The sequence below is a fragment of the Coregonus lavaretus genome (assembly GCF_964263955.1).
Source record: "Coregonus lavaretus genome assembly, chromosome: 37".
Taxonomy (NCBI): Eukaryota; Metazoa; Chordata; class Actinopteri; order Salmoniformes; family Salmonidae; genus Coregonus; species Coregonus lavaretus.
The window spans coordinates 7,514,209-7,528,566 of NC_140024.1; the positions used below are offsets into that span (position 1 = coordinate 7,514,209).

The window sequence follows — 14,358 nt, forward strand, 5'->3', positions numbered from 1 at the left end:
AGTCTACAACCCACACAAGTGGCTCAGGTAGTGCAGCTCATACAGGATGGCACATCAATGCGAGCTGTGGCAAGAAGGCTTGCTGTGTCTGTCAGCGTAGTGTCCAGAGCATGGAGGCGCTACCAGGAGACAGGCCAGTACATCAGGAGACGTGGAGGAGGCCGTAGGAGGGCAACAACCCAGCAGCAGGACTGCTAACTCCGCCTTTGTGCAAGGAGGAGCAGGAGGAGCACTGCCAGAGCCCTGCAAAATGACCTCCAGCAGGCCACAAATGTGCATGTGTCTGCTCAAACGGTCAGAAACAGACTCCATGAGGGTGGTATGAGGGCCCGACGTACACAGGTGGGGGTTGTGCTTACAGCCCAACACCGTGCAGGACGTTTGGCATTTGCCAGAGAACACCAAGATTGGCAAATTTGCCACTGGAGCCCTGTGCTCTTCACAGATGAAAGCAAGGTTCACACTGAGCACATGTGACAGACGTGACAGAGTCTGGAGACGCCGTGGAGAACGTTCTGCTGCCTGCAACATCCTCCAGCATGACCGGTTTGGCGGTGGGTCAGTCATGGTGTGGGGTGGCATTTCTTTGGGGGGCCGCACAGCCCTCCATGTGCTCGCCAGAGGTAGCCTGACTGCCATTAGGTACCGAGATGAGATCCTCAGACCCCTTGTGAGACCATATGCTGGTGCGGTTGGCCCTGGGTTCCTCCTAATGCAAGACAATGCTAGACCTCATGTGGCTGGAGCGTGTCAGTAGTTCCTGCAAGAGGAAGGCATTGATGCTATGGACTGGCCCGCCCGTTCCCCAGACCTGAATCCAATTGAGCACATCTGGGACATCATGTCTCGCTCCATCCACCAACGCCACGTTGCACCACAGACTGTCCAGGAGTTGGCGGATGCTTTAGTCCAAGTCTGGGAGGAGATCCCTCAGGAGACCATCCGCCACCTCATCAGGAGCATGCCCAGGCGCTGTAGGGAGGTCATACAGGCACGTGGAGGCCACACACACTACTGAGCCTCATTTGGACTTGTTTTAAGGACATTCCATCAAAGTTGGATCAGCATGTAGTGTGGTTTTCCACTTTAATTTTGAGGGTGACTCCAAATCCAGACCTCCATGGGTTGATACATTTGATTTCCATTGATCATTTTTGTGTGATTTTGTTGTCAGCACATTCAACTATGTAATGAAAAAAGTATTTAATAAGATTATTTCATTCATTCAGATCTAGGATGTGTTATTTTAGTGTTCCCTTAATTTTTTTGAGCAGTGTATAACGTCCTCCCCTGAGACATCATGCTGGATACACAACATTAGATGTCCTGTGGGAAATGACAGATTATAATTTTTTTTTTTCACCTTTATTTAACCAGGTAAGCCAGTTGAGAACAAGTTCTCATTTACAACTGCGACCTGGCCAAGATAAAGCAAAGCAGTGCGATAAAAACAACAACACAGAGTTACATATGGGGTAAAAAAAACAAAGTAAAAAAATACAACTGAAAATATATATACAGTGTGTGCAAATGTAGCAAGTTATGGAGGTAAGGCAATAAATAGGCTATAGTGCAAAATAATTACAATTAGTATTAACACTGGAATGCTAGATGTGCAAGAGATTATGTGCAAATAGAGATACTGCAAAAGAGCAAAATAGTAGGAGGCCTGCAAATGGATGCACATGGGAAGAGTATAAAAGAGATTACACCTTTTTATAACTTCATTATAGAATTCAAAAAAGAAAAACAGCAACAAAAAAATAACCGCAATACAACCCCTGCCATCTTCCCAATAATCTCGTGGACAATCAATCAATCAAATTGTATTTATAAAGCCCTTTTTACATCAGCAGATGTCACAAAGTGCTATACAGAAACCCAGCCTAAAACCCAAAACAGCAAGCAATGCAGATGTAGAAGCACGGTGGCTAGGAAAAACTCCCTAGAAAGGCAGAAACCTAGGAATCAGGCTCTGAGGGGTGGCCTGTCCCCTTCTGGCTGTGCCGGGTGGAGATTATAACAGTACATGGCCATTAAGGCCAGATTTTTCTCCAAGATTTTCAAACGTTCATAGATGACCAGCAGGGTCAAATAATAATCACAGTGGTTGTAGAGGTTGCAACAGGTCAGTACATCAGGAGTAAATGTCACTTGGCTTTTCATAGCCGGGCATTTAGAGGTTGAAATAAAGAGAGAGTTGAAAACAGCAAGTCTGGGACAAGGTATCACATCCGGTGAACAGGTCAGGGTTCCATAGCCGCAGACAGAAGAGTGAAATGTAGAGCTGTGTGTCGTCCGCATAGCAATGAAAGTTAACATTGTGTTTCCGAATGACATCACCAAGAGGTAAAATATATAGTGAAAACAATAGTGGGCCTAAAATTGAAACTTTTTTTTTCTTTTTGGGGGTATTTTACCCCCTTTTTCTCCCCAATTGGTAGTAGTTACAGTCCCTGTCCCATCGCTGCAACCCCCGTACGGACAAGGGAGAGGCTTTGTCTTGGGCCTAACAACACCCGTGCCAATATATCTTCCAAACACCGGCTTCGAGGGCATTAGCACAAATGGTACCGTAGTCGAGCATCTGACCAAATCGAGCATCTAACCACATTACACAAGATATTAGTTCTGGGTTAACCAAGATTATCTTCTCAATTAACGTTAAATCACAAATTGAATATTTTAAAGAAGATTAACCTGTATTGCAAGGACTTTTCAGAAAAGCCAACATCATCCCATTAAACAAAAGGGGTGTACCGGGCTCCCTGTCAGGGTTGATGACATCAGCAGAGCACAGCTTACCTTGAGGTGAGAGAACCACAGCAGGTTCTCATGTATGGAGTAAACACACCAGGCATGAGCCAGCCCAGTAAGCACAGCCAATACCAACCCTGCTGATATGACAACAGACTGCCAAGGCCACAGAGGTGGAATGCTCAGACGGTACCAATTCTGGGAATCTCTCCCAGAGTCTTCTCTTTCACTGACCCGTAAACCCCCTCTTGCTCCACCGCAACTTTCAGCAGACACATCATCCTGAGAGATGCCCCAGTAACTCTCCAGCTTGCTCAGTCCTCTCTTGCGTATTTCCATGTCTGGATGCAGGGTTACTCATGCACGTCTTGCCTCTAACATCCAGTAGTCACCCACTGATGAGAAAGTACCCAGCATGAGTCATAATAGCAATCTCTCCATGTGACCAAGGCTTACTCCCAAGCTCACTCCTCTCATGGTCCAGCAAACAGTCTGAGAAAAACAGGCCTCTCTCTCACTGTGTTTGTTTTCTCAGTCGCTCTGTTTCACTGCCCAATCTCTGTCTAATAACCAGTTGATTAAAAAAAAGAAAAGAACGCAATCACATTAGTTTTACAAGGCCATTAAAAAGCCATTAAAAAGCAAAACAATCTGCAGCCAACATGTCAGAGGGACCAGCTCGGTCCGTGATCTGGAAGACAACTGAAATTGCCGGATAGGGAAGGCGAATCAGCTCACAACCACAACTGGTGACCTCTCGGCACATCTAGAAAAAAAAGAGAGAAAGAAAAAAGCCGTAGAAAGAAAGCCTGGAACATCATTTGGAAAATGCTGAGACCGTTTGTCAGACAGCTTATATATTTCTAAAAGTGGAGTGAGAGAGAAGTGGTCTGAAATAAGCTCCGGTAGGTGCTATAACTGTCATGGACATGACTTTACACGTGATGAATTTAGTAGGCCCGGATGCAGCTGCCTCCCTGTGAACAGCGATGTCCCATAGGAAATAACTAAAAGACATGCCTGCCTTTCAGAAACGCTACCGTAACATTCAGTCAACGCTGAGCCAAAACTGACCGAACATGTGGACGGTGCTTAAAAAAACATATGGATTCATTAAAGTCGGTCTCATTCAAAACGAGCAGACTCCCAAACAAAGCAGACATGGCCGGCGTTCTCCCATGCAGCCTTCTGAAGTCACAATATATTAACTGCAACAACCAATCACCACTGGCATTGTTCCTGAGGAAAGCTGATGAGATCATGGATCATGTCTTAGCGCTGAGAGCATTGCTTATCCCAGTCACGGTCATCTCTACCCGACGTCAGAACAAAGCATGAATCATATAAGGTTGTACCAGTAGTCTTAGGATACCACAGTCGTCTAGGCTGTTCAGTGTTGTTGCTTTTTCCACAGTGTGGATTTAATATCTCTTGGAAAGCCAAGACTAGAATAGCATTAACAGGCATCAGGCTTCTCTCACACACAGACACACACACTTTTCTGGGAAACTGAAGGGCTCACAATGTGCAGTGATGTCATTCTCTTAAATAAACACATGGTGTTTGAATACAGGGGAGTCGCTGCTGCCAGCTCTGCAAAGTGACCCGTATTTATTATAAATGAGAACATCTGTCTACCTACTCTACGTTCACAGAGAGACAAAGAAGGGGGAAACAACACAAAGACAAAGAAACAGAATATAATCAAATATGTGCATCCATGCAGGTTAGCTCAATTAGGTGCGCACTTTGATTTCCATGACACACTAGCAAATTATTCACAGCTTGGATGCGTGTGTGGGCTGAGTTGCGCTGTGCATTTGTGTGGGAGGTATACACCTGGACTCTCAAAGACAAAACACAGCACCGTGAGAAGAGAGCACTGTGAGGAAAACCTGTTGAGTACCACTGCTCCAGACAAAATCAACACCTGGGAATTATTGAGGAGGGAGGCCTGACAATAAGCTCAAAATGTGGTCCATTTAATGACGACCCAGACCACGGGAAAGGCACTTCACCTCAGATTGAACATGACAGAATATTTTTGGCCAGAATCATATGTTCTTTTATACTGTTTTGGAAGGCTCAGGGTGGATGTGGTAACAACCGTTGGCTTGAATTTCAGGACTTTGGTTATAAAAGGTGTGAAAAACAAACCTATGTGAGAGACATGGGGAGACTCCATCTGTCTGTTCCAGCTTGAGGTGTTTATGACATTAGGAAATCCAACAAAGGAAATAGATCATAACTCATGATATAAATTACACTTCATGAAGATCTTACCTTCTAAACCAAATTCATTACTGCCAACAACTTGACTATATGATTCCAACGTGAACTTGATGCGGGGTGGGGTGCAGGACAGTCAAGTAACAATGGTCATACAATGAGGCCATATTTGGGGTAATCTTTGGGGATTCTCACCTTAATGTTGGAAAACCACAGGTCATTTTCATGGAGAGTAGCCACATAGATGCAGCACAGCATGCCAAGACTAATTCCCACAATCCAACCTATGGCAACCCATAGCACTGTCCTCCATGTCCATGCACCTGAAGAGAGAATAACATAACACAAAACAATATTAATGTCTCCATTGATAGCCTATACACCTTTCTCTAAACAAGGTTCTCGTATGTATGCATTATGAGGCAACTATAAGCATGTTACGTTGATCAATGTGACACCATGCCTAACAGGGGGTTAGGGATTACCGAGGAGGCAACGAGAGATACTGAGATAGGGTGCAAAAAATGTAGGGATTTCATTTCTCAAATTTGCTAAATACAAATGATGACAAGAGAAAATAAACCAAAGTGATTTAAAAATAGACAAAATTGATAAATTAATTGAAATGAAAAACAGACTGTCCTAATGTCTCAATTTAAAAAAAGAACAAATCTAAGGTGCAGGAACAGAACGTACACCACCGGTCAAAAGTTTTAGAACACCCCCATTTTTCCAGTTTTTATTGAAATTTAAGCAGTTCAAGTCCAGTGAATAACCTGAAATGGTACAAAGGTAAGCGGTAAAATGCCAGATGTAAAAAAATAAAAAAAATGTGGCTACCAAAAACTGAATGATAATGTACATTTCAGAGTTATAAAAAAATGCCTTTTTCAGGGAACAAGTAATGGGTTAACAACTTACAGCTGTTCTGCAGCATTGGAAGTTAATTAAGCCTTGAAAGTTGATGCTAACAATTCCTACAGGTGTCCCAACTGTTGTTGATTACTTTCAAACCCTCTGTCTGTATAAAAGCAGTGTTGGAACAGACTGTGTTACTACACCCTCTTAAGCATTATCTGGACAGTATTGTACTGCAGGAAGTCGTATATTGCTATCATAATGGTGAGAAAAAGGCAATTAACAAAGGAAGACAGACCATTATAACCCTTAAAAGTGTCAGTCTTTCCTTTAGAGAAATTGCAAAGAAAGCCAAGGTGTCAGTGAGTACAGTTTTCCTACACCCTGAAAAGGCACTTGGAAACTGGAGGAAACTGACAGGAAGAGGTCTGGCAGACCCAAAGCCACAACAGAATCAGAAGACAAGTTTCTGAGAGTCAACAGCTTGCGTGATAGGCGGCTCACAGGACAATAGCTTCAAGCACAGCTTAACACTGGTCGAAGTAAGCAAGTCTCAGTTTCAACTGTGAAGAGAAGACTTCGAGCTGCAGGTTTGACATGTCGAGTGGCAGTAAGAAAGCCATTGCTAAGATGGCAAAGTTGGTCAGGGGTTCATCCTACAGCAAGATAATGACCCAAAACACACCTACAGGCTATGTTAGAACTGCCTTAGAAGAAAATAACAAGATGGTAGGCTTCAAATCATGGAATGGCCAGCACAGTCTCTAGACTTAAACCACATTGAGCTGGTTTGGGATGAACTGGGCTGAAGGGTGAAAGCAAAGCAACCTACAAGTGCAACACATTTGTGGGAACTTCTGCAGTGTTGGGAAGAACTTTCCGAACAATTTTTGATTTCCATTGTAGAAAGAATAGCACGAGTGTGTTTGGCTGTTATGTCTGCAAAAGGTGGCTGCTATGATGAGTCAGAAATGTAGATTACATTTTGTTCAACAAAATGATTACATTATTTATTTTTTGTCTCCAATTGTTTATTTGGTCTACTTAGAAGACTTAGAATATTTAGAATATTTCATAGTACATTAAGACATTAACAACTGTGTGAATTTCAATAAAAACTGGAAAAATTCTAAAACTTTTGACCGGTAGTGTACATAAATCAACTGACAAGAAGGGGTTTGACAGAGAGAATATATGGAGAGTGGGCAGCTCCATTCTCTACCTGAAGGGAGGTTTGCAAACGTTCATTTTAGATACACATCATCATGATATAAAGTGTGAATGTACTGATCAGATTTTAAATACATAAAGTTATTTTAGCATTAGCAGTACTTTGCCATTTTAACACGTCAAGTGAAAAGAGTTCCCCCGCGGTGAATAGAGGGATGGCATTTCCCAACGCATACCCAAGGTACTCAGTCTTGGATGCGTTGATGGTGAGAACGGCTGCCTGAATGTGCTGAAAGACCACCTTCATGACAGCATCATTGAGGTAGGCAGAAGCAAAATCAGACAGACCGGATAGTACCTGATCGATGAGCTGCTGAAAGGTTGCAGGGGCTCTGTGACATCCAAATGGCATTTCCGTGAAATGGAACAGGAGCCAGGTGTCCTGAACGCTGTCAGTTCTCAAGGGAACTTGCCAGTAGCTTTACACAAGTCATTCGATGAGGTCGTCATTGCGGGGGGTTGGATAGAAGTCAAACTTGGACACTAACATTTACATTTTACATTTTAGTCACTTAGCAGACGCTCTTATCCAGAGCGACTTACAGTTAGTGAGTGCATACATTTTTATACTGGCCCCCCGTGGGAATCGAACCCACAACCCTGGCGTTGCAAACGCCATGCTCTACCAACTGAGCTACATCCGGCCATTCCCTCCCCTACCCTGGACGACGCTGGGCCAATTGTGCGCCGCCCCATGGGTCTCCCGGTCGCGGCCAGCTACAACAGAGCCTGGTTTCGAACCAGGATCTCTAGTGGCACAGCTAGCACTGCGATGCAGTGCCTTAGACCACTGCGCCACTCGGGACCCCACTAAGTTTAAGTAGTGGAAGTCAACACAGAACCTGAGAGTGCCATCCTTCGGAACTGGAACCACAGGACTACACCACTTGCTCCATGACCCCTCAATGATTCCCATTGACAACATCAGGTCAATTTCTTTCTTCAGCGCCACCAGGAGGTGCTCAGGGATACAGTAGCTCATGCGTCTGGCAAGAGCATTTTCTTTCAGCACTATGTCGTACTCCACCAGGTCTGTGTGCTGGGCACTTACTGGAAAATAACTGGATCACATAAGGCTCTCACCTGGGCTTGCTGAAGATGGAGCTGGAGGTATTGCTCTTCCAAATCCTCCTCATCCTCCACTGCCCTCATCATTAACACGTTTCCCATCTGTCTGCTTTTCAGGTCTTGTAAACCACTTCTTCCTGAGATTCACATGCAGGACACTGTGTGAGCGTGCCTCTCCAGATGTGGCTCTCATACGTGGTAGGCCCCAGTTTTTGGGTGACCTCAAAAGGCCTTGCCATTTGGCAAGCAAACTGCTGTTTTCTGTGGGGAGCATTACGAGCACCTTCTGTCTCTGACTGACTGGTCACTCCAGGTCTTTTGGCCTTTTTGCTCATGGGAAATTGCATTTTGGGGCTCTACTCTCACCTGCTTGTGTCCTCCCCAGGTTTCTTTCAGCAGAGTCAAGGGCTTGGTCAGTTAAAACTTATTGGGGGAAACTTACCCTAGAGAATAACTGAACTAGGCAGAAGGCTGCTGACCGGGCTGTGATGCTACTCAGGGGGAAGACTTATGGGTACTTTGTAGCATAGTCATTGATGACAAGCATGAAATGGTGCCCAGACTTGCTGTTCTCCACTTGACCCACAATGTCCATTCCAATCCACTTAAATGCTACATCAATGACAGGTAAGGGATGCAAGAGTACTTTGGTTGGGCCTCTGGCTGAGGTCTGTTGGAACCTCCTGCAGAAATCGTCAATGTCAGTCCATAGGCCTGGCCAGTGGAAGTGGCGCATAATACAGTCTGTGGTTTTGTGCTTTCCCAGATGGTTTGCCCAAGGGATGGAGTGACGTAAGGTAAGTACTAGCTCACAGGCCTCTTCTGGGACAGCCAACTGCTGGTACAACACTCCATTGTGAAGGTAGTAACCCTCCTAAGTGCTACTCTCAGCCTTAGCCTGGCCTGACTGCTCTTTCACTAGGGCCTGTTGACAGAGGGCCCAGTACTTTTGTCTTGTTTCTGTTGCTCTACAATGTTGCTAGGGACCCTAAAGCCTAAGGGTACGTCTAGACATGTTTTCTTGAGGTTTGGCAACTGCGCGCTTGAACTTATCTTGCCTCTTAGACTTACGAGTCTTGCCTGGCACTCCCTCAACCAGCCAACGGGTTGGGGGGAGAGGGGGGGGGGGCATCTGAGTGGTCCCCCATATTATTTAGAATTTTACAGTAAGGGCTAATCAGTTCAAAAGTAGCTGGTATCATGAATGCATTAATGTTCGAATGGTCGTCAATCATCATTAAGTAGGCCATACCTGTACCCGGATTATCGAACGCACAGATTGATACAAGGCAATGCGCAACGAGCAAGTCAAGTCAGAACCATGGAGAAATAATTAGACCAAATGGTCTGGTGCAGCCATCTAAAGTTACAGTGACTTTATATTCACAAAGCTTCTAAATGACATATATAGTTGATGTCGGAAGTTTACATACACTTAGGTTGGAGTCATTAAAAAACTTGTTTTTCAACCATTCCACACATTTCTTGTTAACAAACTATAGTTTTGGCAAGTCGGTTAGGACATCTACTTTGTGCATGACACAAGTAATTTTTCCAACAATTGTTTACAGAGAGATTATTTCACTTATAATTCACTGTATCACAATTCCAATGGGTCAGAAGTTTACATACACTAAGTTGACTGTGCCTTTAAACAGCTTGGAAATTTCCAGAAAATGATGTCATGGCTTTAGAAGCTTCTGATAGGCTAATTGACATAATTTGAGTCAATTGGAGGTGTACCTGTGGATGTATTTCATGGCCTAGTTTCAAACTCAGTGCCTCTTTGATTGACATCATGGGAAAATCAAAAGAAATCAGCCAAGACCTCAGAAAAAATATTGTAGACCTCCACAAGTCTGGTTCATCCTTTGGAGCAATTTCCAAATGCCTGAAGGTACCACGTTCATCTGTACAAACAATAGTACGCAAGTATAAACACCATGGGACCACGCAGCCGCCATACCGCTCAGGAAGGAGACGCGGTCTGTCTCCTAGAGATGAACGTACTTTGGTGCGAAAAGTGCAAATCAATCCCAGAACAACAGTAAAGGACCTTGTGAAGATGCTGGAGGAAACAGGTACAAAAGTATCTATATCCATAGTAAAACGAGTCCTGTATCGACATAACCTGAAAGGCCGCTCAGCAAGGAAGAAGCCACTGCTCCAAAACCTCCATAAAAAAGACTATGGTTTGCAACTGCACATGGGGACAAAGATCGTACTTTTTGGAGAAATGTCCTCTGGTCTGATGAAACAAAAATAGAACTGTTTGGCCATAATGACCATCGTTATGTTTGGAGGAAAAAGGGGGATGCTTGCAAGCCGAAGAACATCATCCCAACTGTGAAGCACGGGGGTGGCAGCTTCATGCTGTGGGGGTGCTTTGCTGCAGGAGGGACTGGTGCACTTCACAAAATAGATGGTATCATGAGGAAGGAAAATTATGTGGATACAGTGGGGAAAATAAGTATTTAGTCAGCCACCAATTGTGCAAGTTCTTCCACTTAAAAAGATGAGAGAGGCCTGTAATATTCATCATAGGTACACGTCAACTATGACAGACAAAATGAGAAAGAAAAATCCAGAAAATCACATTGTAGGATTTTTAATGAATTTATTTGCAAATTATGGTGGAAAATAAGTATTTGGTCAATAACAAAAGTTTCTCAATACTTTGTTATATACACTTTGTTGGCAATGACACAGGTCAAACGTTTTCTGTAAGTCTTCACAAGGTTTTCACACACTGTTGCTGGTATTTTGGCCCATTCCTCCATGCAGATCTCCTCTAGAGCAGTGATGTTTTGGCGCTGTCGCTGGGCAACACAGACTTTCAACTCCCTCCAAAGATTGTCTATGGGGTTGAGATCTGGAGACTGGCTAGGCCACTCCAGGACCTTGAAATGCTTCTTACGAAGCCACTCCTTCGTTGCCCGGGCGGTGTGTTTGTGATCATTGTCATGCTGAAAGACCCAGCCACATTTCATCTTCAATGCCCTTGCTGATGGAAGGAGGTTTTCACTCAAAATCTCACGATACATGGCCCCATTCATTCTTTCCTTTACACGGATCAGTCGTCCTGGTCCCTTTGCAGAAAAACAGCCCCAAAGCATGATGTTTCCACCCCCATGCTTCACAGTAGGTATGGTGTTCTTTGGATGCAACTCAGCATTCTTTGTCCTCCAAACACAACGAGTAGAGTTTTTACCAAAAAGTTATATTTTGGTTTCATCTGACCATATGACATTCTCCCAATCCTCTTCTGGATCATCCAGATCTTGCGTTGAGCCCCAGATCGAGGGAGATTATCAGTGGTCTTGTATGTCTTCCATTTCCTAATAATTGCTCCCACAGTTGATTTCTTCAAACCAAGCTGCTTACCTATTGCAGATTCAGTCTTCCCAGCCTGGTGCAGGTCTACAATTTTGTTTCTGGTGTCCTTTGACAGCTCTTTGGTCTTGGCCATAGTGGAGTTTGGAGTGTGACTGTTTGAGGTTGTGGACAGGTGTCTTTTATACTGATAACAAGTTCAAACAGGTGCCATTAATACAGGTAACGAGTGGAGGACAGAGGAGCCTCTTAAAGAAGAAGTTACAGGTCTGTGAGAGCCAGAAATATTGCTTGTTTGTAGGTGACCAAATACTTATTTTCCACCATAATTTGCAAATAAATTCATAAAAAATCCTACAAATGTGATTTTCTGGATTTTTTTCTTCTCATTTTTGAAAACTATCAGAAATAAACAGCACAACGCGGAAGCATGAATTATCACTTAGCAACGGCTATGGAGGGGAAAGAGGCGCTCTCGGAAGGTTCAACTGCGTTGGCCTAACTCTCTCTATATACAGTATAGTTCTGGTTCAACCTAATAATCTAATTAAGCATTAAGGCCAGAGGGGGCGTGGTATATGGCCAATATTCCACGGCTAAGTTCTTATGCACGACACAACACGGCGGCAGGTGGCTTAGTGGGTAAGAGCGTTGTGCCAGTAACCGAAAGGTCGCTGGTTCTAATCCCCGAGCCGACTAGGTGAAAAATCTGCCGGTGGCTTAGTGGGTAAGAGCGTTGTGCCAGTAACCGAAAGGTCGCTGGTTCTAATCCCCGAGCCGACTAGGTGAAAAATCTGCCGATGTGCCTTTGAGCAAGGCACTTAACCCTAATTGCTCCTGTAAGTCGCTCTGGATAAGAGCGTCTGCTAAATGACTCAAATGTAAATGTAAAACAACACGGAGTGGCTGGATACAGCCCTTAGCCGTGGTATTTTGGCCATATACCACAAACTCCCGAGGTGCCTTATTGCTATTATAAACTGGTTAACAATGTAATTAGAACAGTAATAATAAATGTTTTGTCATACGCGTGGTATATGGTCTGATATACCACGGCTGTCAACCAATCAGTATTCAAGGCTCGAACCACCCGGTTTATAATACAGAATAGACTACTTTTGCTTTCAGATTACATTTAAAGCAGCAATCAGCAATATAAACAATAACAAAGTGACCTCCAACAAAGCTAAATTTAACCATTCTCAAAGTTATGGATGCAAGGACTGACCATCCATGATATCGACATTAAAGTCAACCATGTTTTGAGGTTATATAGTGTTTGTTTACATTTACTGTATAAAAATATTGGGAGTAAAAAAACATATTTTGGGTTCTGATGGGGTACGGCAGTTGAACTAAACTCATTGGGCATTTAAAGTGATATTCTTTAAGAATCAAAATGGGCACATATCATTCATAATTTATAAATAAAAAAATGGATGTATCAACTGCTGATTACACCATTAAAAAACAAGTTACAAGGAAAAACACTATAGTAAGCCTCCTCACCAAACAGATGTGTCGTGTCATGTGGTAAAAGGTCATTCATGCGCAATCATGGAATGGGCCATGTAAAATGTTCAATACATTTGGAAATGTCCAAAGAACAGGCAGAACCTAATCCAAAACTAAGGTCGATTTATTTTATTGAAAAGATGGATAACAGGAGATAAGACTGCCCCTGCACTTTCAAGTAGACCTCGGCTGTGGGGTAATGTTTCTCGTCACCATGGTCCCACATGTGGGTAGGATTCAACTTATTCTGCACCAGAGTCTGCATACTGCCAGTGTCTACCAGTGCCCTGACCGCCTGGCCATTGAGTGAAACAGCAATGTCCTGCAAAGGGGGATTCTCACCCTGCTCAATGACTTTGGGCCTTGGCACAACACACGTGGGCTACTTTGGCATTGTTCCTGGGGCACAAGGGCTTAGTATGATCTTCCTGACCACACTGGTAACAAATTGTAACTGTCTGCGGGCCTAGAGGTAGGGCTTTGATTAAAATGACTGTCTCTAGGAGTGATAGGGTTAACCATGGCTGGTGTGGACTTTGGGGTCTGGAAGTACAGTGTTTGTTGTATCCTGGGTTCTTTGGCTGTTTGCCACTTGGCATAATTCCAGGGTTGGGCTCGGCATAGGGCGGCCACCAAGGTGTTGGCATGGGCTGCATATTCAGCAGCGGTTGCAGGGTCATGCTCCCTGACCCACGCATGCAGCTCCGGCTTCATGGTCTTGTTGGTGGGCTACACACACTTTCCATAAAAGTCCTTCAAAAGGACATAGAGCTCATTGGAGTGGAAACGCTGTTTGTAGGTCTCTGGGTCATCAGGGCCCAGAGGGCCGCCGGGGAGGGAGTCTGCAGCTCCTAGGAGAGTGTCCCTGTCATCGGCCTCGGAAGAGCCACCTAGTGCGTGGTCAGGGACAGGGGACTTCCTGGTCTCGACCTCCAGCTGCAGAAGCCTGAATTGGTGCTGCATTGCTTTCCACCTTTGCTCCATTCGTTCAGCCTCCCGATCCAGCCTTATGTCGCACATCTACTGCATTTCAAGGCCACTCCTGAACAGGAGGGTCAACTCCTCCAATGAGGTCACACCTGGATTGTCTGGTATGGGCTCTCCTCCTTCAGCCTTACCTTCAAACACACCTTCCACATGGAGAGGTGGTGCCCATCCTGATTTGTCTTTGTCCCTTTTCGGTCCCATGGTTTGGTTGTCTTGTTTTGTCAAAAACATAAAGAGATTAAAATAATCTAAACTAAACTACCGCTACTCACTGCCCTCTACTGGTCATCCCACCATATGTTAGGGATGACCAAGGGGGCAACGAGAGACACTGAGATAGGGTGCAAACAATGTATGGGTTTTATTTATCAAATTTGCAAA

General features: G+C 44.3%; 1 protein-coding gene across 5 annotated transcripts in view; it reads right to left on the reverse strand.

The window, feature by feature from the left end:
- The window catches only part of LOC311111936 (protein C-mannosyl-transferase DPY19L3-like), a 40,719-nt gene that overhangs the window by 23,366 nt on the left and 2,995 nt on the right, over positions 1–14,358 (reverse strand). For 4 of the 5 annotated variants that reach the window (XM_084154862.1, XM_084154865.1, XM_084154863.1 and 1 more), the window contains exon 3: positions 5,182–5,309. In XM_084154862.1, the coding sequence (XP_084010988.1) occupies positions 5,182–5,309 (128 nt within the window). Of the gene's footprint in view, positions 1–2,805; positions 3,377–5,181; positions 5,310–14,358 lie in introns of those variants that run through there. The other variant, XM_084154861.1, reaches the window with a different exon arrangement.